Below are 20639 nucleotides of genomic sequence, written 5' to 3' on the forward strand. Positions count from 1 at the left end.
TGTTACTCTTCTTCGTACACACTTCACACAAAGGGAATGCCTACAAAGACATCTAAGAGCTTTTTCATGTGTACTAAGGTAAAGTAAAAGTATAGGCTCAAATTTGAAGGTAGAGAAAGTTTTCTCCCAACAAGAAGAGAACACCCCCATAATAAAATTATCAAAGCTGTACTCTAAGGTTTCATAACAGATTTTAAATCTAGCCCAAGTATTTCCTCACACACTCCTCTGCCCTCTGGAAAAGTTTTGAAAATACAAGATTTCAGATGTACAGCCAGTCTAAAGAGTCTGAAAGAATCAGTTTATAGGAGATTATGTAAAAAATCTGATTGCAATGCCTACCTCTGCTAAAATTCTAAGCAAATAAACCTAGTGCTTACATGGATTTACTATTCGCTGCAGAAAGACTATATTTGGGACAGAGGAAAACATGGTTAACCATGTCTTATAAACTTAATTTTTGGTTCAGATATGGGGCAATTTTATCTGTCTGAATTAACTCTTTGAAAAGTCTTCATGTATGGAAAAATTACTAATTTGTAATGATTTATGCAATTGCACAAGAGAAATTGTGTATAGATCAAACATAAAATATGAGCCAATTAGTGTTGCATATGAGCAGGACAGTGGTTAAGTATGTAGGTCACTTTTTAGAGATTAGTTGTCTGGGATCTTGGGCTGATGCCCAGCAAAGTGAAACACACTTAATGGAATTGCTGATACAAAAACAGTCCTATTAAAATCAAATATGAACTTTGCAATAATGTAGAGATGTGGTGTAAAGACAGCAGCTTGGTTTTAAAATACATACTTGATAAGGAAATAAGCCTATCAAATTAATCACAAGGATAATGACTAAATGCATTTTAAATGTGATTAAAGATTATATTCCTGATTAAGTCATCTGCTTAGAATCTTCAGCAATGTAATATAGGATTAAAGGTATTCAAAAATACAGGGAATGTAGCCGATACATGACCAGGTGATTTATGTGACATTTAGCCCAAATCAGCATGTTTTGTTTGTTCAAATCAGTCAATAATTGTAGCAGAAAGCTTAGTTGGACCTAGAAGCAGCATCTAAGCTAAAAAAAACCAAAAAGGCTGGCAAACCCAGTAGGTACCTGCGGCAAAATAAAGGAATATACTGCAACAAAAGGGCTGGAAAAGGTAGTAGTGTCTTAGCCCAGTGTTCAGGAGTAGTACGAAATGAGTCTGGAGTGCTATGTCTGGTTCTCCTTCGGTGTTTGTGAAGCTGATATGTCCAAAGGTGAGAGAAGCAGAACTGCCTGGAGAACAGAGTCCTTCAGAGCCAGAACCTGAGCTGCAGATGTACTTGTGCCTCATCACTGCAGAGGTGCCAGAGGGGGTGAAACCTTGAAGAGCATCCCACGCTGATGGTACCCAAGAGAACTACAATGGCATTTGTGAACCTGCTGTGGAAAATACTTTTATCTTAAGAGCCAGACATTAGGCTGCACTATAAATTGTTGCATGTCTAAACTCTAGATATCCGGTCCCGAGTGTGGTAACTAGATCTCTGTGTGCACAAGCTGTCTACACAATACATGACTACTTACATTAAAATTCAGAAAAGTTCATAGGAGTAGGCGTGGGGAGTCCAAGACTTCTTTCTCCAGACTCCTGGACAAGTTTGTTAATTGATACAAGTAATACTTGTCTTATCTAACAATGGTAATCTAAAATCTGGGTATTCCTCTGAAGTCTAAGTTGTATTTCAGTGGGATAGCAGGCAGTGTTTCCACAGTGTGGTCCATAACTCTGAGGATGGAGTTATTTGCCCTTGATGAAGTCCCTTTCCTTCCACTGAACAAACAAGCACTTCAGAGAAGAGGTAGGAAGACAGGGCTGATTTTTCAATAACTAAAGCTAATTAAAATACACCCAACACCAAGATTATGAATTCCTGACCTTTCCTAAGAAAAAGTCCCAAGAGGAACAGCTATGGTAAGAAGTAGAGGTGGTGTACAGATGGCAGACCCTGACCAGTGTGGTAGCTCAAGACTTCTCAGGAGAGGTAAGATTTAATGTTCTTAGGCAGAGGAGGAATTGAATGCATCCTGCACATTCAGGACAGCAATCCTGATTCTGTGCCACAGAAGGTGCTCCAAAAACATCCCAGGTGTGGATTATGTCATTTTAAAGGGTAATAATAGCTTTGTTGGCTTCATAGGTCAAGTTTGGTCTGAAAGTATGAGGTAGGTTTTACAACTTTGAAGCTAATTTAAACCCCTAATGGTATCGGGTCTGTGTTCTGGGTTTGGATTAGATGAGTGTAAGTAGCAGCACTATAAGCACTGAAAAAATTGTAGCTTTTAACAGGAGCAAAACTGTAGCCATGTCAAGAGCTCTTAAGACTGAGATATCCAAGTTCATTCACATCCCATTTTAGACAATAAAACTTTGTCTTTAGATCTGACCCTGTTGCAGTGTATTTAGTCAAATACCATGTTCTCATTAATATTTCTACTTTGGTGAATGTGGATATAATTAAGCCTGAAGTACAAAGATATCCATGACTGTTAAATACTAGATAATGATTATTTTATTTCTCTTTTCTTTACTCTTCTTTATCAGCTAGCATATTCTACCTTATTTAGCATTAAGTAAAAAAATATTTCTGAGTAGTTCCTACCTTTCAAATGTATTCTAGAAATATTTTATGGATATTCACAGAGTTGAACAATTGCATAAGAATACAAACAGGATTTAAACTAAAGTGTAACTCTGCGACTCTTGCAAATGAGTGAACTATTTGTTTGAAATTGAAAATACACAATCCCAGGAGGATATTATAGAGTGTTGTTAACTTGTTTGTTAAAGTGTGTTGTATTTTTGTCAATAATTAGTTGTCAGCAATGTTATGTAAAGGAGAATACACTGCTACCTGTGAAACAGTCTCAGAATAAAACCCCAAAATTCTTCACTTTTTTTTTAATTTGTTAGGGAGGAAGGTTTAAATTTGAACATTGTACAATGTACAAATCGTACATTGCAGTAAAGTTCCCAAACCTGGATCTCTGGTCTAACCTAGATAGTTATTTAGTTTATGTGGATTCCCGATGTCAACTTTAAAAGTTATGTTACTCAGATGAACAACATAAATTAATAATCAGTGCAGATCTGAAAATGTTTGAAGATATTTTTGTCTTCATTTGCAGTACCACTTGTCACTGCTGCTGACAGCTTTAGGACATGTGTGATTACTTCTCTGTGGAGACAGAAACCTATTTGTTATCCTGTATTTATGCTTTCAGTCTTACCACTACCTCACAAAAAATCTCGACTTACTGAGCTGTTACGGATCTTGCTTCTCTAATTCTTTGTGCCTGACCCAATCAAACCTATCTGAAAAACAGTGGTTATCTTATGCTCTTGCAGTTTCTGTGCACCTCATCATTCTGTTTATGTAAATTGATTTGCATTAGTAGGTAGGATAGCAAAGGCTTTTAATTGGTGATGCCCAGTACATATGGATACAGAAATACAGATCAGCTTGTTGAAATAAGGCTGTCAGAATAGTTGTCCCTAAAAATGTGTGGGGTTTTTGGTCCACACAGTTACATCACATGCATAATAGGGTTCCAATGCATACATGCAATAACTCTTGACTCAATGGTGAAAGTAGTAGTGGTATAAAGAGTTACAAAACCGAGATCCTTAGTTGCCAGAAAGAGAGGAGTACTTCTTCCTCAGAAAATCCCACAGACACTAAGTTAGTCTCTTCTGGCATCAGCACCTCAGTACTTTCTTCAGCAGCGTTTTTCCCTTTATTATATAAAGGAAATTGCCTAGTGATGAAGGCAGCTGCCTCCTGCTATGGCTGGCTAAAAATGCTTGGTTTGCAATGGAATAATTTCACCTCTTTTCTTATAGAAAAAGAAATCAAAACAAACATAAAATGCCAGTGAAGGCTTCTGACTTGACAGCACAGGAGTATGAAACCCCACAATGAATAGAACATTAAAGTTCCCTGTGATACCTTCCATTGGTCTCTTTTGATCTGAAGAGACCAGTGGGTGTGGTGAAGACGCCATCTGGTTTATAGCTTTTCATAAATGAACTCCAGGAAGTATAAAATGAGGTGAGCAGGGCACCATTTTGTTGGAAACTATTTTGATACCACAAATGCTGTTTAATTTACATGACGTGACGCAGGAAGGGAAGGTGGTTACAGTCCCGGCTCAGTATGACAATTCCTACGTTCCCCTTGGATATGTGATGAAAGACTAGGCCTAAGCAACTAAGATGCATTTCAAAATAAGAGAATGAGCAGAACAGAATATCTCTGTGCTACATGCATTAAATGCTGGGAATGGAGCTTACTGTAAATGTGTATTGAATAATGCTTAGTTAATGGCATAATGCATCTCTCATTGTGATGTTTACTTCTGTGACTTCAGAATCTCAAATCCGTGAACCTGTAAGTTAATTCCTCTTCCTACTGTAGCCAACAAGTTCTTGGATGGATAACTAACAAGGTCTAAATATTACATCAGAACTCCTGATACCTTAGTCTGTGGCCTAAGCTTCCTGGCCAATTCTTGGGGACGATAGCCTTGCAAAGGAAATTGTGTAAGAACACTAGAATTCTGCTGAGTTGGGTGGTTAGTGAAGACAGCATGTCTTTATGTGTAGACACTTGAGCTGAAAACATTAGTCCCACATCTTATATATGGATATAATTTGAAAAATGGTAATCCTAGTTGTGCATAATTTCCCTGTTTCAGGCCTTATTAGAGAGCTGGGGTTTATGTTTGTTTGGGCCAAGTTTTTGAATTCACTCATTCTACAGTCAGCTTAGGTCTTGTGCCACTGGAGTGAGGGTTTGCACTCTATCCATTATTTGTAAAAAATGCATTTTTATTTTGTAGAAGTGACTCAGCTTTGCTTCCTTTGACTTTGTGCTGACAGAGTTAATTTTCTTCATAGTAACTGGTATGTAGCTGTGCTTTGGATTTGTGCTTAAAACAGTGCTGATAACACGGTGATGTTTTAGCTATTGCTGAGCAGTACTGACACAGTGTCAAGGCCTTTTCTGCTTCTCACACTGCCCCACCTGCAAGGAGGCTGGGGGGGCACAAGAAGCTGACCCCAACTGATATCCCTCACCACATGGTGCCATTCTCCACATATAAATCTGGGGGAAGAAAAGGAAGGGGTGGATGTTCAGAGCAATGATGTTTGTCATCCTAAGTGACTGTTACAGGTGACGGAGTCCTGCTGTCCTGGAGGTGGCTGGATACCTGCCTGCGATGGGAAGTGGTGAATGAATTCCTTGGTTTGCTTTGCTCGTGTGCACAGCTTTTGCTTTACCTGTTAAACTGTCTGTGTCTCAACCCATGAGTTCTTCTACTCTTCCAATTTCTCTCCCATCCCAAAGTGGGGAGAGCGAGTGAGTGGCTGTGTGGGGCTGAACTGCCAGTTGAGGTTAAACCACAAGAGACTTGTTAGCTAATTACACACATTAGGCAAGGTTCACTTCAAATGTGTATTCCCCAGAGACCTGCCCTAAAAATGGGATGAAGACTGGAAGTAGTGGATTCCTGTGCCTTCGCAAGGATTATGGTATGCCCAAGTTGGGAATTCTGTCCCAGGGCTGTTGACCATCCTTATGCAGCTTCCAAGTTCTGCAGCAGAAACTCGACTGTGGAGGCAGGAATTGTTTCTCTATTAAGTTACATTTATGTATTTCAAAATTACACTGCAGATGGACAGTTTTATTCACATGTATACACGGTACAGTAACCAAGACAGCCACTGCTCAGCACTTTTGTACTGTGGGTGAGAGAAGCTTCAAAGATGTAAATGATGCTAAGATGAGTAAAATAGAGGTACTAAAGAAGTCCTGTGTCCCTCCTTCGTAAAATTAAAAGAATCACTGCCTTAACGGAGAAAAGAAAGCAGGATTTCCCAGATCTTAGGGGCAAGAAAAAGCAAGTACATTTGGTATACACAGCTGTGAATATACAATGCTGTGGAACTTTTCTGGAAATGTGAAAAATCAATGCACATAGAGTTAACAGGCAGATGACATGGACAGTGCATTAGTCCAATTGGGACATATCTGGGTCTAGAAATCATGGAGAAAATCTGAAAAACTTTGACCTCTGCCCACAAAAATATTTCCCGGGGAAGTCCTGGATCTGTACAGGAGAAAGTAAAAAAGTATATCTGTAAATAAAAGTATGAATGAGATACGCAGGACAATACACAAGTATCTTTATCTCAAAAATACTCAGAACTAAAGCTGCCCACTCTTGACTTAGACTTCAAGAAATGAAGGAATAATTTTTCTCTTATTTCAGGAGGAATTCAGTTGACTGCAAGGAAGCTAAGATTTAATTCTTAGCTTCAAGGCTACGCTTGTTCTATGAGTGTGTGAAAATTAGTTTTCTAGGACTCTCATGCCAACGCTTCTCATAAAAAATACAATATAATCTCAGAAGTGTTAGAAGGAATTGAGAGAACTTTGCATTTGTAGGCCCTTCCTCAATGGGTAAAACGCCACGAATTTATTATAAATGGTTATTTCCTGATGTAACATATTTCTGTTGGTTTTGTGAAGGTAGCAGTCAGATAAAATACTTGGCAGTCTTCTCTACTGCATCAGCTTCCCTTATGCTCAAGTAGATTGATAGAAGTCAAGATAGCATGACATCACAACTTTGGAAGTAGAAACCAGTAGCTTGTCATTTCCCCATGTCTAAGTGGTTGGAAGTGGTAAGTTGGGTGATTGGGTAGTAGCTGTTAATATTTTTTTTCTCAGAAATGGTATGAAAGGAGATTGTTTTACTTGATTATATGGCCTCTCATTTCCCCAAACTTTTTTTATTCTTTTGTCAGAAAATATGTAACTCCTCCTTTGACAGAACATTACAATTCTAATTATGCTTTGGCACAGCAAAAAACTTTGCATCTTCTACTTGAAAATACATTTCAAATATTGCACAAGCAGAGATACAGTAACTGTGCTTGTGAAATTAGATAATTTGGAATTATTATTTCCGGCATGATAGATAAATATAACAGGATTAATAAAAAGCTAGTGCTTGTTTCAGCATCTGTATTATATATTTCTGATTCTTGGTCTGTGCTCAGCAATACTGTTTGATGTTCCAGATTCATGAAGTGGAAGCAAATGATATAACCAATACAGAGAGAACAGCATGGTGGAAGATTTCAAATAAACTGCTTAAGCTACAGTTGTCTGCACCAGTCAAATTCACGTGATTAAAAATACTGTCCTGCTTTTATTTCAGCATCTTACTTAGGAAAAAGGCTGAAATGTCCTACAAAAGTAAGTGGCAGTATAGGAATAGTAATAGAGAGGATTCATGAGAATACATTTGCTTTCAGACATGATTCCCAAATTTAGGCTGCTGTCTCAGTCACTTAAGCCCCTTGAGTGAGACCATGACCCAGAAAAACATTGTTATCTTTCCCCAGTTGCATATTTCCACTGCTTCTCTTGAGCTAGCAATAATGTTAGCACAATTACATGGTGAGCTGGGTTAGAGACTGGCTGAAAACTCCTTTGGCTGATTTAGCTTCAAACAGAGCAGGCTCCTGATGGAGCTTCCTGTATAACCATACAAATACATCAGCAGAGGGGAACAGACATGATCATGCATGTGGGAGGTGAGGACAGCCGGTTTTGTAACACTGAACACGTGATTTAGAGTGAGTTTCAGGTAGTATATTTTGGCTTTTTCAGGAGATGAGTCCAAGAGTTGGGAAATGGTAGCATTGGAATGGGCTGCCCAGAGAGGTGGTGGATTCACCCTGGAGATTTTTAAACGCAGATTGGACGTGGCACTGAGTGCCATGATCTAGTAAATGGACTGGATTTGGACCAAGGGTTGGACTCGATGATCTCGGAGGTCTTTTCCAACCCAATCGATTCTATGATTCTATGATTGAGGGCAGGACAAGTTCCCACCTCATGTGCCTGCAGAAGGAATAGCACTCAAGGATTTTCCTTCCTCTGGTTATGTACTTGTCCCAGGGAAAGGGAAGAGGGACAGGTTTGTGTCTTTCAGTGTTGGCCAGTGTTGTTCAGCATACCATTAGTAGGATCTAGAAGTTCTGTGCACTGGATGCATCAGTTTAAGCTGAGATTTCCAATGGTGCCAATGAAACTTAGGCTGTTGGTTCTTGTTTACTTTCGCTGGAAAGGAGATATTTACCTCCAAAGCTCAGGATGGCAAATCTCCCTTCTGAAATGACCCTCTTACATATGTGCAAGTGTTGCTGTCATTGGGCCCAAGTGATTGGATGTAGTGTCAGTGGAAAGGCACTCTACAACACGACTGGCCCTCTATGGAAGAACAAAAAAAACCAAAAGGAATATTCTTATTAAATATGGACTTGCTAAAATTGATTGGTAGAACCGGGCTGAAGGAATGGTCAGGGCAGGTCTTGGAGTTGTTGGGACTCTCCCTAAGACTGACCCTACCATGCAGCTTTTAGTGGTGCTGTATTCTGCAGGGGCCCCTGACACATTTACTGCTTTGATGGCATCTGCAGAATTGTACATTAAGTTTAAGCACATCTAAAAGCGGGATATTTTGAAGTGCAAGGGCTTGCAATGAGATGGTTAACTCAGTGATTGTATTTCTGCTTCTTCCAGTGCTTGTTCTGGGGAGTTTTGGTCTGCAAAGCTGGTTTAGGTTTTCTGGTTTGTTTTTGGCTTTTTTAAACTCTTATCAATGGGATTGTGCATGATTAAAGGTATAAATGAAACTCAAGGAGTCTGTGAGCCCTAACACTCTCGATGAATTATGGAAAATTTATTTTGCATTACATAATGTATAATTTTTATCCTTTTGTTGACTACACTGTGGCTAGCAGCATGATTTATCCTGAACCTAAATGCTTTGCCAACACATATTTGATGAGAGATATTAGCCATTATCAAGACACATATTTTAGCTATGTAAGCAATGCCAAAGCAGCTGTGAATTCTTAACATATCTCAGTCTGAACAACTGGGAGAATTATGAAACTAGTTAACAGACTAAGAGAAAATACCATATTATCTTTATGGATAAACCACCTTATTAAACAGTGAGATGTATCCTTGGCAACTTTATTTTGGACAAAGACAATTAAGGTTGAGGTTAGAGACTTTGTAAAGCTTGAATACAGACTGGATTTCATTCGCCTTAAATCTTTAAGGGGCAGCTGCAAACATCTGACCTGAATTGCCTAAGCACTCCAAAGAAAGAAGTTTGTTTTGTACTCTTGTACTAAATTTTACAATTCATGTAACTCACAAAATATTAGAAATTATTTTAACTCAGAGATTGCAGAAACAAACAAGTATTTTTTACTGAGCTTTTGCTATTTATTAGAAACGACTTGATGCTATTTTAGAAGTTTTACTACAAAATTTGAAAAAAGTGCATATACTTACAGACAGATATCCTGTCCTATGTTACACAAGGCACTTCTCTGTTTTTCAAAATTAATTTGAGGAGGCCTGTCTTTTCTGCTTGAAGCCAAACTTATCTAGGAGGGCTGCAATTTGTAGTCATATCTTGTAATATATTTTAATGTTATTTTTTAGAACTTAATTGTCAAATTATGTGAGAGTTCAAAGTTCCTGGAATGTAAAAATCTGGTGTCTCTAAATCCTTTGCAGTGAAGTAGCTTTAAAATAAAGAGACACTCATCACTTAATTAGTCAGTGTTTTGAAAGTGTCACAATTGTGAGCACAACAAAAATCTTCTGAAGTAAACCTGGTGATTCAATGAGCTGGGCCTAAGAAAATACCTGTTTTAATGCATGTATTTTATTTCCTGTGGCACTCCCTAACGGGTATTTTTTGAGTGACAGCAGAGGACACTTGGGTATAATGTTAGCTGAAGAGTTCCAGCAGTGAAGGGTAGCATTTCCTTACTTGAGATAAAAATGTCTTTATTAATTATATACTCTTTAATTTGAAGTATAATTCAAGTTGACTAGATTCTTCCCAAGTTAGTCAGCAGTTTCCTACAGAAGCTGCTGTGCTGGGTTCCCTGTTTAACCACACGTTGCTAGATCATGGCATATCATGAGGCCTGCTGGCTGGTCAGCTGCTGAAATTCCAGAGCTGCCACAAGGACTGCAGGACACTGAAAATATATAATAATTTCCTCATTAAGAATTTAAAAAATATTCCCTTATTTTTATTTTTTTATTAAATGGTAGATTTAAATGGCTCATTTTACTCTTTGATTATTTAGAATACTTCCACAGTAGTACAATTGTATTTTTATTAGTTGGACTTGGTTTTATTTTCATGTTTGCTAGGACATTCTATTCTTTATTTTGCCATAAAGTCCTGCTTCTTTAGCTGCTTTAGTTCTTGTCACTCTTAACTGTGTGAAATGGATTCCCAGACATCCAGCAGGAAGTGTTTGTAGGTCAGTGACTAATTTTCCCAAGCCCATTTTGCAGACTCTGGTGATTTATACCAACTCTATTTATAGAGAAAAGATGACTTTTTTAACCTATGAACTTGCTATCTTCGTGTTGGCATTTCTTCTATCAACTGATGTATCTGCTTGTTGAGTGATGGTGACAGCAAAGCTAATAAACTACACAAGTGGCAAAAAGCATTACAACAGACAAGAATTTGTTTCACATTTAATTACCAGTACAGGCACTGCATTCGGCAGTGTTGGTGTGCATGTCAGAAATATCATGGCACATCCATTTTATTTACTTAGTCCCCTTTCCTGCAACACATGAACAACTTGCTGTTTTAAAGACTTTAGTCTTAAAAATCCCCTTTCTTATGGTGAGATTCTATGATTCCCATTCACTGAAAGGGACCTGAAATACAGGGGTTAAGTGGTTTTCAAGAGTCTTACACAGTCTGCAACGGAGCAGATTTTTTTTTCCCAAAATAATGGAAACTGATTCTAAGGATCATGCCAGCTTTTGCCATATTTGAGAGGAAATTTTTAAATGTTCACATGGAAGCCTCAGTTTTAGTTCTGTATGCTTGTTATGTCCTGGGTACTTTTCATTGAGAGGGAAAGGACTCTGGATTACCAAGGGGTAATGTTCTCATTACTTTTATTCCTTTCTACTTTTGGCCCATTTTGGTGTATAGTTTTCAATCTTGCATTATTTTTCAAAGGAAAAAGTATTACCTAATACCATACAGGACTTGAGGGAATGGAACAAAATCTCTCAGAAATACACACTCAAAATTATATATCTGTTGTTCATTTGTTAAGTACATTAACTGATTTTTGGTTCTTTACCTCTAAGATCCATATTTCCATTATCTGTATTTTCCAGGCATATACACAGGGGTTTTGTCTGGAGAAGGGTGATTTTTGGCTTCTCTACAATTCTGAGTTCCTACATATTTACAATTGTAGTACCTTGCTAAAAATCAAAAAGACTCATGCCTGAACACTTCTCTATTGAAAACTTGGATGCTTAAAGAGCTTTAATTCTCATACTGAGAATGTTCTTACTTTTTAATTTCACCTCTTGATTTGAAAGTTAACCAAGGAAAGTATTTTCACTCAATACAGATGTTAATACTTAGGAGAACTTTATTCAGTGTGAGACTGTTTTACAGAAAAAGTTCTTGAGATGAGTCTGTACAGTTCACCATATTTATCTTGATTCCCTGTCTCTGAAACCTTTAACTTTTCTTCAAATCTATTCTTTAAACAAAGGCTGGTCTTCTGGGGAGCTGTAGGATAAAGCAATAAACTTCCCTGATGCTCTTCTTCGTATAGACAGCTGAGCAAATGTATGTACAGACACGTGCTTTTCTGGTGAGCTGTGTTTCTAAAGACTTTAATCCTCTGCATATTAACCTCTATTAGCTTATATTACAGGACTTGTAAGCTCATACTACACTTAAATGTTTCTAACTGTGAGCTGCCATGACTGATTTTCAAAATTGCTAGGTATTGAGAGTTGAATAAAAGTGGGTGATTTTATTTTCTGAAGATGAATTTGAGAAAAAAAGTTTTGTCTGAACATGCTATCCCAAATTGCTGGGGCTGGTTCAGTTCTCATTCTTACTGTAAATTAGGACTAGCTTCATTGAAACTAAAGAAGTTTTATTTGCCTGGGCTTGTATGAAATCAGAACAGACTAACAGATACCTCTTTATAGAATGGGATCTTTAACAGGCAGAACGGAATAAAACACAGTAGGCTCTTATTCATACTCCATATAGACTCTCTGGCTGGCAAAGAGCTTTGTGGCAGCACTGCCTGGTTTTACACATTATTTTGTTTTGTTTAGTTAGGCTTTTCTCTACAAGGGGTTTTATTGTTCAAGAGGGGGCACTCCCACCCTTGCTCATAGTCATCGAGTCATACCATGGAGTAATTACTGCTCTTTCCATGCCAAGATCTCAGACCAAGAAAAGGCAGCGAATCCTGATACAGGAAGACACACACTGGCACAAAAAAACTAACTAGGGAGACAATGAAGAGAGAAAAACACAGAGTGAGACTGTATGGGATTGTGCTCTATCTGCCCGTGACAGCAGCATCAGGGGCAATGTTGTTTTTCCCCAGTAGCTTTCCAATATAGTTACTCCATTCACTGATGAATTGAGAGTATGTGAAACTGTGCCAAAGCTAATCAAATCAAATTCCACCCAGCTGGTTAAATCCAATTGCTTGTGCCTTTCTCCACAATGCAAGGGCATCCATGGTACACTTGGCTGAACTGCCTCCTCCCCTCCCAATGCTCATGGCAGATCTGTGCCGTGTGGGTGATCTTCCCTCATATGGGTAACGCGTGGCTTTCTGGCTGCTTGCAAGTGCAGATCTTATCTTGTTCAATCCCTGAAGAAATAATAATAAAAAACCCCAAACAGTTACATATCTATTTTAATATTCCAGCAGAGCTGTTCTTGAAGTGTTTCCCCTAAAACAATGAACAATGTTTCCCCAGTTGAGGGGAAACTGCCTCTTTCTCCAGTGATTTCAAGGTGGTGAGTAACATCACAATAATAAAAAAGGTAATAATACAACATAATATGCACTTATCTGGGCTATGCATGTTTAGAGAACCATAGTAACACCTACTCTCTGGTCTATCACCTTCATTCTTGAAGCAACTATTTTCTCCTGTACAGTAAATGGAAATAGGCAGGGTCCTGTGGTTGCCACACACTTCAGAGTACGAGCGTGACTTTGTTCTCTGCATTATTGCCTAGAATAGTATCTCATCATTGGCTAGCATGAGATAATATCCCAATTTACACACTAAAGTTAAATACATGAACTAGGTAGCCCAAATTTTTCCTTTGATCTCCAAAAGAAGTCTTGATTTACTCTCTGTGTGTTTCTCTCTGATTCAAGTAAGGCACTTGATTTCTGTGAAACAAGTGTGCCATTCACCAGAGGACTAACTTCACTGATACCATCTGAGTATTTTTAAGCCAGGTAACACTGGAGCAGTAGCTCCCATCTCTTACCTGCTTCTTGTTACGTCTGGATGTGTTTCCTGTGAACAGCAGCTGCAGCTCCCTGCAATGTACCACAGAAACCTCCAAATGTCTCTGATGATGGCACAATGGTTGGGGTTGGCATAGACAGAGCTTCAGACAACTTGTGTCAAGGCTGAAAGGATGTTTTCTGGCAAGCACTGGATTTGTACCTCCAAGAAAAAAAAGACTGCCTTAATCCTGGAAGAATCAACACCGTCAGCAAAGGAGAAATCTGCCCCAGGAGTAGTCAATTCACATCCATGGGGGTGGGAATCTAAGAGCTGATCCATGAATTCATTCTCTTGAGGAGCAGCACAGTGAAAGGCTTTGCCATACAGGCTGGGGCAGAATCAACTGGGATGCACTCTGGTCTTTCCTTGAGAAAGAAAGTATTAATGCTACTGAATTTACACTTGTAACAATAAACATAAAATATTAACAATAAGAATTCCTCAGATGTGTTCATGACTGTGGTTTAGTTGATTTGGAATTTAATACTATAGTCAAGAGAAATGTAGCTATTACAATCAACAAAGTTTAGGGTATGGTTCAGCTGACCAGCCAGACCACTGTGTACCTAGCAATGTTAATTTCAAGCTTTTGCTTAAACTCCAAACAATGATTACGTGTGATAAATTTGGCAAGATGGCATTAGAGTGGATGCCCAAACTGTGAGTAGGACTCTTACTAAACATCAGATGGCGGTGTGGGGAAGGTATTGTGTGACACAAATTTCTCAGACTGTATTTGAAAGACCAGCAGAATTAAAAGATCTGGTTGTCACCAGTCATTTATCTTAAGATTTTTTTTTTTAACTGTGCTTCTCAAATTGTTTGGTTTGCAGGAAGAAAGTTTGGGATTGAATAATTGTTACAATTTTTATCTACTCAAAACAGATAAAAGCTTATATTAAGCAAAACACTGACCTACATCTGCTGGTTTGAAATACTCATATTTTTCAACAATGTTCCAGGAAGATTTCAAGCACAAAATTTAATGGGTCACATCATTAATTTTAATGTATTAAAATCCATTATCTTTTGTATAGTGGAGTATCCTCTGTAGAGGGGAGATGCTATAGATTAAAAATATTTTTGTGGAAGAATAAGCCCTTTGTAAACATGGTATGTCAGCACTGACCAAGCTTGAAAATCTTGGCTGTCGTTTAAGGAGCTTTATGTGGTACTCAGCTGACATATGCAGTTGCTCAGGAGGGCAAACTTGTTAAAATACATAATGGTAAACCTCAAGAATAGAATAGTCTCCCATCAAAGAAAGACATACGTGATGTCTAAGCATGTCAGTAAGGTACAGTGAACTGTTCTTGCTTTACTGTACCAATATTTATCAAATAATGCAACTACATTTGCATCATACACTTGAGATAGCTGAAATAAAGTAATCAAAACTATGTTTTCCTGGTGTGTATTTCACCTATGTACTCTTCTCAGCTCTTAGATACCAGCAGGAGACCATTACCCTGGAGCAGCATCCCTTTTCTTTGACTTTAAATATGTATTTTAGTGCCTTTGTCATTGTAATGTACTTCAGCAAGCTCTTAGAGTGAAAAGAGGAGGAATAAAGGTAGATGAAAAATTCATAATGAAAGACTGCAAGTAAGAAAATAGGTAGGTACATAAAATGATAGAATGATGGATAGAATTATAGAATGGTTTGGGTTGGAAGAGATCTTAAAGATCATCCATCTACTGATCACATAGGGATTACATGGTCAGAACTGGTGATCACAAGTTTTAAATAGTATTTAAAACATTTGAAATCTTTAGTCTTAGAACATTAGTTTTAAACATGAACTAAAGTTGAAATCATTCCTTTTTAATAAAGAAAATGTTGTTTAAAGCTCTACTTAGAGAAGCAGACTTTGTAATTAACCTATCTCCATCATGTGGTTGCCTGTTCTGTTTCAAAGTTTATGAAAATCGTGGAACAAGTTTAAGCTGCAAGTTTTGTCCAGGAGTTTGCTACAATAGATTTATAGCTGCTAAAGTTTCTAAATAATTAGGGGTTATGAAATGTTTATGTATAAATGTAGTGGGATTGATAGAGCAAGGCAAGGCAACACAATGGTTTCTCAGTTAGCATTACCCAAGCACATATTTAAAAGACAATGGCACTGGTGCCCTGAGTGCCCATGTCGTGCTGGGAGACTACAGGTCAAAAAGGCCACAAATGACTACGTGTCCCTGTTTCCTACAGGAAGATAGAATTTAACAGGGCAGGTCAGGGAGCCATGGCAAGCAAGAAAACAGATAATAATAATAATACTTCTGCAGAGATCTCTCTAATTCTGTTGAGGTCCTCTTGTGAGATGTGATAAGCCAGGTGTTTCAATAACATCTTGCTGTTCTATTGTATATATACTAAGATGATTTGACTCTTAAAAAATCGTGTTTGAGATTTTCTGATTGTTGCCTATGCCCATGTGAGGTTTAACCAACCCTGCCACCAGGTTAAGCCTAGGCCTGGTCTGTGCAGACCGAGCTGGGCGCAGGCTCAGGCTCATCTGAAGAGCAACGTGAGCTCCAAGGGAGGAGCTGAAGTGCCCTCAGCAAGAGATGCCTCAGCTTCCACATGGTGGTGGAAGCACTAGCATGATATCCTACAAGACAACACTTCTAAATCAGAGCTCCAGCAAATATCTGATTTCCTTTGGTCTTGATGCAAACTACTGAAGACACTAATACACAAAATATACTAAACCTATCCTTATTTGAGTTACTCAAACACAAAGGGATGATGCAACTCAAACTCTGCCGCCAAGCCATGCTTGAGGAGGGGGTATCACAAAACTAGTTAGAGAAAACATCCTCAAAATTTTTTCATTTAAAAACTTCACTCTTTTTCTTTCTTTTTGATGCTTTGTATCCCACGACAGTAGATTTGCATCAAATAAACATTCAAAGGTAGTTGAAAATTAAAAATTAATTTTTCTTTGCAATTTGGGATCTGAGAAAAAAAATGTAGGATGAAAACTTGCAAGTCTTTTATGTAATCATCTGACTTGAGCAGATCTTGTGAAAACATCAGATATCATGAGATGCCTGGTAGAATAACAAGTAATGGCTCCCCGGGCACAGGGATTTAAGTCAAAGCATTTTTTTATAAACACAGAAAAGTGTGTTTCTGTTATCAGATTATCAGTGTAACCATTCAACTACCATGACTCAGACCTCCAGCAGTCATGAGATGTGCTTACAGAGATTTAAAGAAAAAAAACCCCAAAACAATAAAGACTAATGAAAACCATGTACAATCCCCATCTTCAGCATTATACCGATACAGCAGAAGTGGATTTTGCCTGGGAAAGCCCTGAACACAGGGAAGGTACTACGAAGGGGGTGCATTACACTCCTCTTTGGCCTGTTCTCTTTGGCACCGTCAGTCTACAGGAGACCTAACGAGTTCTCAAAGTGTTCGCAGCCCCTAAAAAGCTCTGGGACGCCAGTGAATGTTTCCCTATAGGATGCGGGCCCCTCCCGGCGGGGCAGGTGCGGTGGCTCTGGCCTAGACCAGGGGCGGCCCCGCGGGGTCCCCGCCGCGGTCACGGGCACGGGGCTTTCCCGAGAGCCCCCCCGGCCGGGAGGCACCGCTGCGGGGAAGGGAGCGCCTGAACCCCCCGCTCCCCTCAGCGCCAGCGTGCTGAGCTCCGGGACTGTGGGAGAGCGTCCGCGTGCGGGTCGGCGGGGACGCTCGGGGCAGGAGGGCCGGGAGCCGGGGCGGGCTCCGCCAGCGGCTGCCGGGGCGGCCCCTCCACCGCCCCCCGTGAGCGGGCACGGCCGGGGCCGCCGCTCCCGCAGCCGCCCGGCGGGAGGCGGCACCGCCCGCTTGAACCGGAACCGGTTCGCGGGGGCCGCCCGGGGCGGCTGCTCCTGCTCCTGCTCCTGCTCCTGCTCCTGCTCTTGCTCCCGCTGCCGGTGGGGTGCCGGTGCCGGTGCCGCTGGCGCGGGGGCTGCGGCGCTGCCGCGCGGGTGCGAGCGCGGGGCGGGCGCGGCGGCTGCGCGGGGGCGGGGGAGGATGGGGCTGTGCCCCGGCGGGCCCCGCGCCGCCCGCCCGCGCTGCAGGGCGCCTTAGCTGCCGCAGCCCACGCCGGAGGGCCGCGCTGCGGGGCCGCCTCCGCGGATGAGCCGCCGGGGGGACCGGCCGGCGAGTGCAGCCGCAGGGCGCCGCAGCCGCCGCCGCCTCCTCCCCCGCCGCTCCCTCTCGTCGCCGCTGCCGCTCATGGCTTCCCGGCGCCCCCGCTGACCGGCCGCCCCTCGCCTCCTCCCGAGCCGGGCCGGGGCCGGGCAGAGAAGATGGGGAACACCACGTCCTGCTGCGTCTCCTCCAGCCCCAAGCTGCGCCGGAATGCCCACTCCCGGCTGGAGTCCTACCGCCCCGAGGCCGAGCTGAGCCGGGAGGACACGGGCTGCAACCTGCAGCACATCAGCGACCGGGAGAACATCGACGGTGAGCGCGGGCGGGCGCCCCGGGGAGCCCCGCATCCCTTCCCTTCCCCTCCCTGCGGCGGGCTCGGCTCTGCCCCCGCGGCTCCCCCGGGTGGGGCCAGTCCGGCCGGTCCGCTGCCCTCACAGTGTGTCCCCCGGGCCGCACGGACGGTGCTGGTCCCCGTGCCCGCCCCCGCGGGGTTCCCGGGGATGCCGCGGTCCATCTGCGTGGGATTCTCCCTCCAGAGCTGCTCCTTTCCCCCGGGAGGGGTGTGCGGGACCCTTCTAGCGAGGGCTGGGGAGCATCCTCCCACCCGCATCCTTGAGCAGGGTGCAGGTTTTTGGCCCCAGATCTGCGCTCCTGAGACCCTTCGCCCTTCAGAGTGTCGTGGGGTGGCGTTATGGACAGACCCGGCGGGCTCGGACACCCGGGGTTCAGCTTGGCCCCCGAGGGAAGCGTCCCTCGCCCTTGGCAGGGCTGGCTGTGCCGAGCTCACGTCACCTGCCGGGATGTCACCTGCCAGGCCTCTGCAGGGGTGAGCCTTTAAAGGACAAACCCAGCCAGCGATAAAAGTGGGAGAAATGTTTCCCATGACAACCTTCTCTTCCAGTGACTTTTTCTTCCCTGTTACTGCCGTGATGAGGCGCAGCGCTCTGGAATCACGAATGCCACCTTTCCTTCTCTTTCTCTGCAGTGATATTGAAAAAGCTGTATTCCTGTTGGTTTAGTAGTGACTGAATGTGCTGCCGTTTTGGCTAGCCAGAATATAGCTTAATTTTAAAGATATGGGTTGAGTTAATGTATACATGTAATTTAGTTTTTGATTAGCTGAAGTATTTAGTCCTAAAACTTTACTTGGTAAAAGGTCAGCTATCTCATGGATTAGTTCACATGGACTGCTCTTGGTAGAAAGCCAGAAAGACGGACTTGGGTGCACTTCAATTTGCCTTCCACATTTTTCCATAGCTTATCTGATTGTGATTTTAGTACAGAATTTTATGTTAAGTCAGTTCTTGAGACTAGTAAAGTTGCGAAGCCCACAGAAGCAGATAGGTACCCTCACTGGTTTCTTTCAGTGAGGTGCATTCTGGAAATATCAGTGTTTTTCAGATGTCTTTGCTACATGCAGCTGAAAAATTAGACTGTAACAGGATCAGTAGGTGGAAAAAAATACATAATGGTTTGGTCTGAGAAAGCCAGGGAGATGAAAGAACCAATTGTTGATCTATGAATGATTAATTCTTCCAACATCAGTGGTGTCCAGCATAGCAGGATGCAGCTTTCTCTGATGGTACGGATTTCTCCAGCTATACCAACACAGACTGCAGTGAAGTTTTTGGTCAGAGATGTATGGGTTTTGTGCCTTGTTCTTCATTTGTTTGGGTTTTTTTTGTTTTGTTTTGTTTTTGTTTTTAATGGATGGAAAGAAAGGCATTGGTGGAAATAGTAAGTGCATGTGTGCTTGCTAAAATGTGCATGTAATGCAGATAAGTTCCTGCATCTGAGTAGTTATTTGCAAAAAAAAAAAAAAAAAATCATTACTGATTGGTTGTTTAACTTATTGGGTCAAGGCACATGTGTGTTCTCTCTCTCTTTTCCTTTATACTGTGGCACATTTCAAGTCTAAAGCTGTAACCTGTTGTTAGAAGACAGAAAATACCTCATGCATTATTTATTTTCAGGTTTTGTTGGTTTTGGTCTGGAACTATTGACAGTGCAATGACACATTTTCAGATGGTCAAGGTGTCTTTAAATCTGAAAAAGAGCAAACACTTTCGGGTTTCCTTTTTGTTCCTTACTCTAGTCTGGCCCCTTTTTATGGATAAAGTCTGAGAAGTAAGTTTCTACTGGGGAGACTGATAGATAATAAATGTCTGTTCACAAGAAACAACTGAATGGACTTTGGGTAAAACTACTTTTTGAAGTGTGGTTAATTGCTGGTCTTTTACCCTGGAGTGATACTCACTGACAGTCTTTTGGTTAGATGGTAGACTGGTTACTAAACGTCATAAGATGATTCTGTGTTTCTGAAATTTTATTTCCTATTAGACTATCTATTACGTTTTTATTGTTAGATTGTTTGAAGTTGTATGGCATACTGATGCCTACAGATGAGACTCTAGGATGGGAAAAACCCTTCACAGTAGAGAACTAATGATTTTCTTACCATTTTACGACGAAAAAATGGTAGTCTGGTTATCTGTGTCATGAAGAGAGAATGCTGAGTGTTGATTCCTTAACGTTCCTGCAAGTCATGAAGTTTCTCAAATTGGCAGTGTTGCCAAATGTACTTTTTTTTTTTTAATTAAATAAGTGATGACAAAGACTGGTGCAGTGAAAGGAAACATTTTTGACACTTCGAATTTATATTTCTCACTGTTCTTTGAGTGAGAGCCCTTCCATCCTACTCAAGTATATGTGGCAGTGACAGGTCTTAAAGTGAAAATTCGTGTCTCTAACAAGTGTTTACCTTTTCAGTGGTGCTTTTGGGAACTGTAAAAATCGTGCCATGCAGTGTCTGAGTTAATATGTTTTGTGTGGAAGTTGTTTTCATGCTCATATGGATGGAAATTCAGGAAACATTTTATTTATTTTGAGTGGATAAAGCTGCTTGAATAAATCAAGAACTTTTAGAGCCTTTAAATAAGCTGTGGGCTGTTTTAAGCTTTAAAGAGATGCGTGGTTTGCGCTGTTGCAGGCCCTGTTTTTG

General features: G+C 41.0%; 1 protein-coding gene and 1 long non-coding RNA gene across 4 annotated transcripts in view; one reads left to right on the forward strand and one right to left on the reverse strand.

Annotated features, from left to right (window-relative positions):
* Positions 1 to 11219: 11219 nt before the first annotated feature.
* On the reverse strand, positions 11220 to 18667 carry LOC116785806. The gene is made up of 3 exons (XR_004356750.1): positions 18528 to 18667; positions 13472 to 13653; positions 11220 to 12836 (listed from the first exon to the last, which is right to left on the reverse strand). It is a non-coding gene; the product is annotated as an uncharacterized LOC116785806 (long non-coding RNA).
* The window catches only part of CCNY (cyclin Y), a 123132-nt gene continuing 120036 nt past the window's right edge, over positions 17544 to 20639 (forward strand). Inside the window, exon 1 of one of the 3 annotated variants that reach the window (XM_032685705.1) lies at positions 17544 to 17950. In XM_032685705.1, the coding sequence (XP_032541596.1) occupies positions 17797 to 17950 (154 nt within the window). In that variant the 5' untranslated portion in view covers positions 17544 to 17796. The remainder of the gene's footprint in view (positions 17951 to 20639) is intronic. The other 2 variants (XM_032685714.1, XM_032685717.1) reach the window with 2 other exon arrangements.

The sequence above is a fragment of the Chiroxiphia lanceolata genome, chromosome 1 (genome assembly GCF_009829145.1).
Source record: "Chiroxiphia lanceolata isolate bChiLan1 chromosome 1, bChiLan1.pri, whole genome shotgun sequence".
In the NCBI taxonomy this organism is placed as follows: Eukaryota; Metazoa; Chordata; class Aves; order Passeriformes; family Pipridae; genus Chiroxiphia; species Chiroxiphia lanceolata.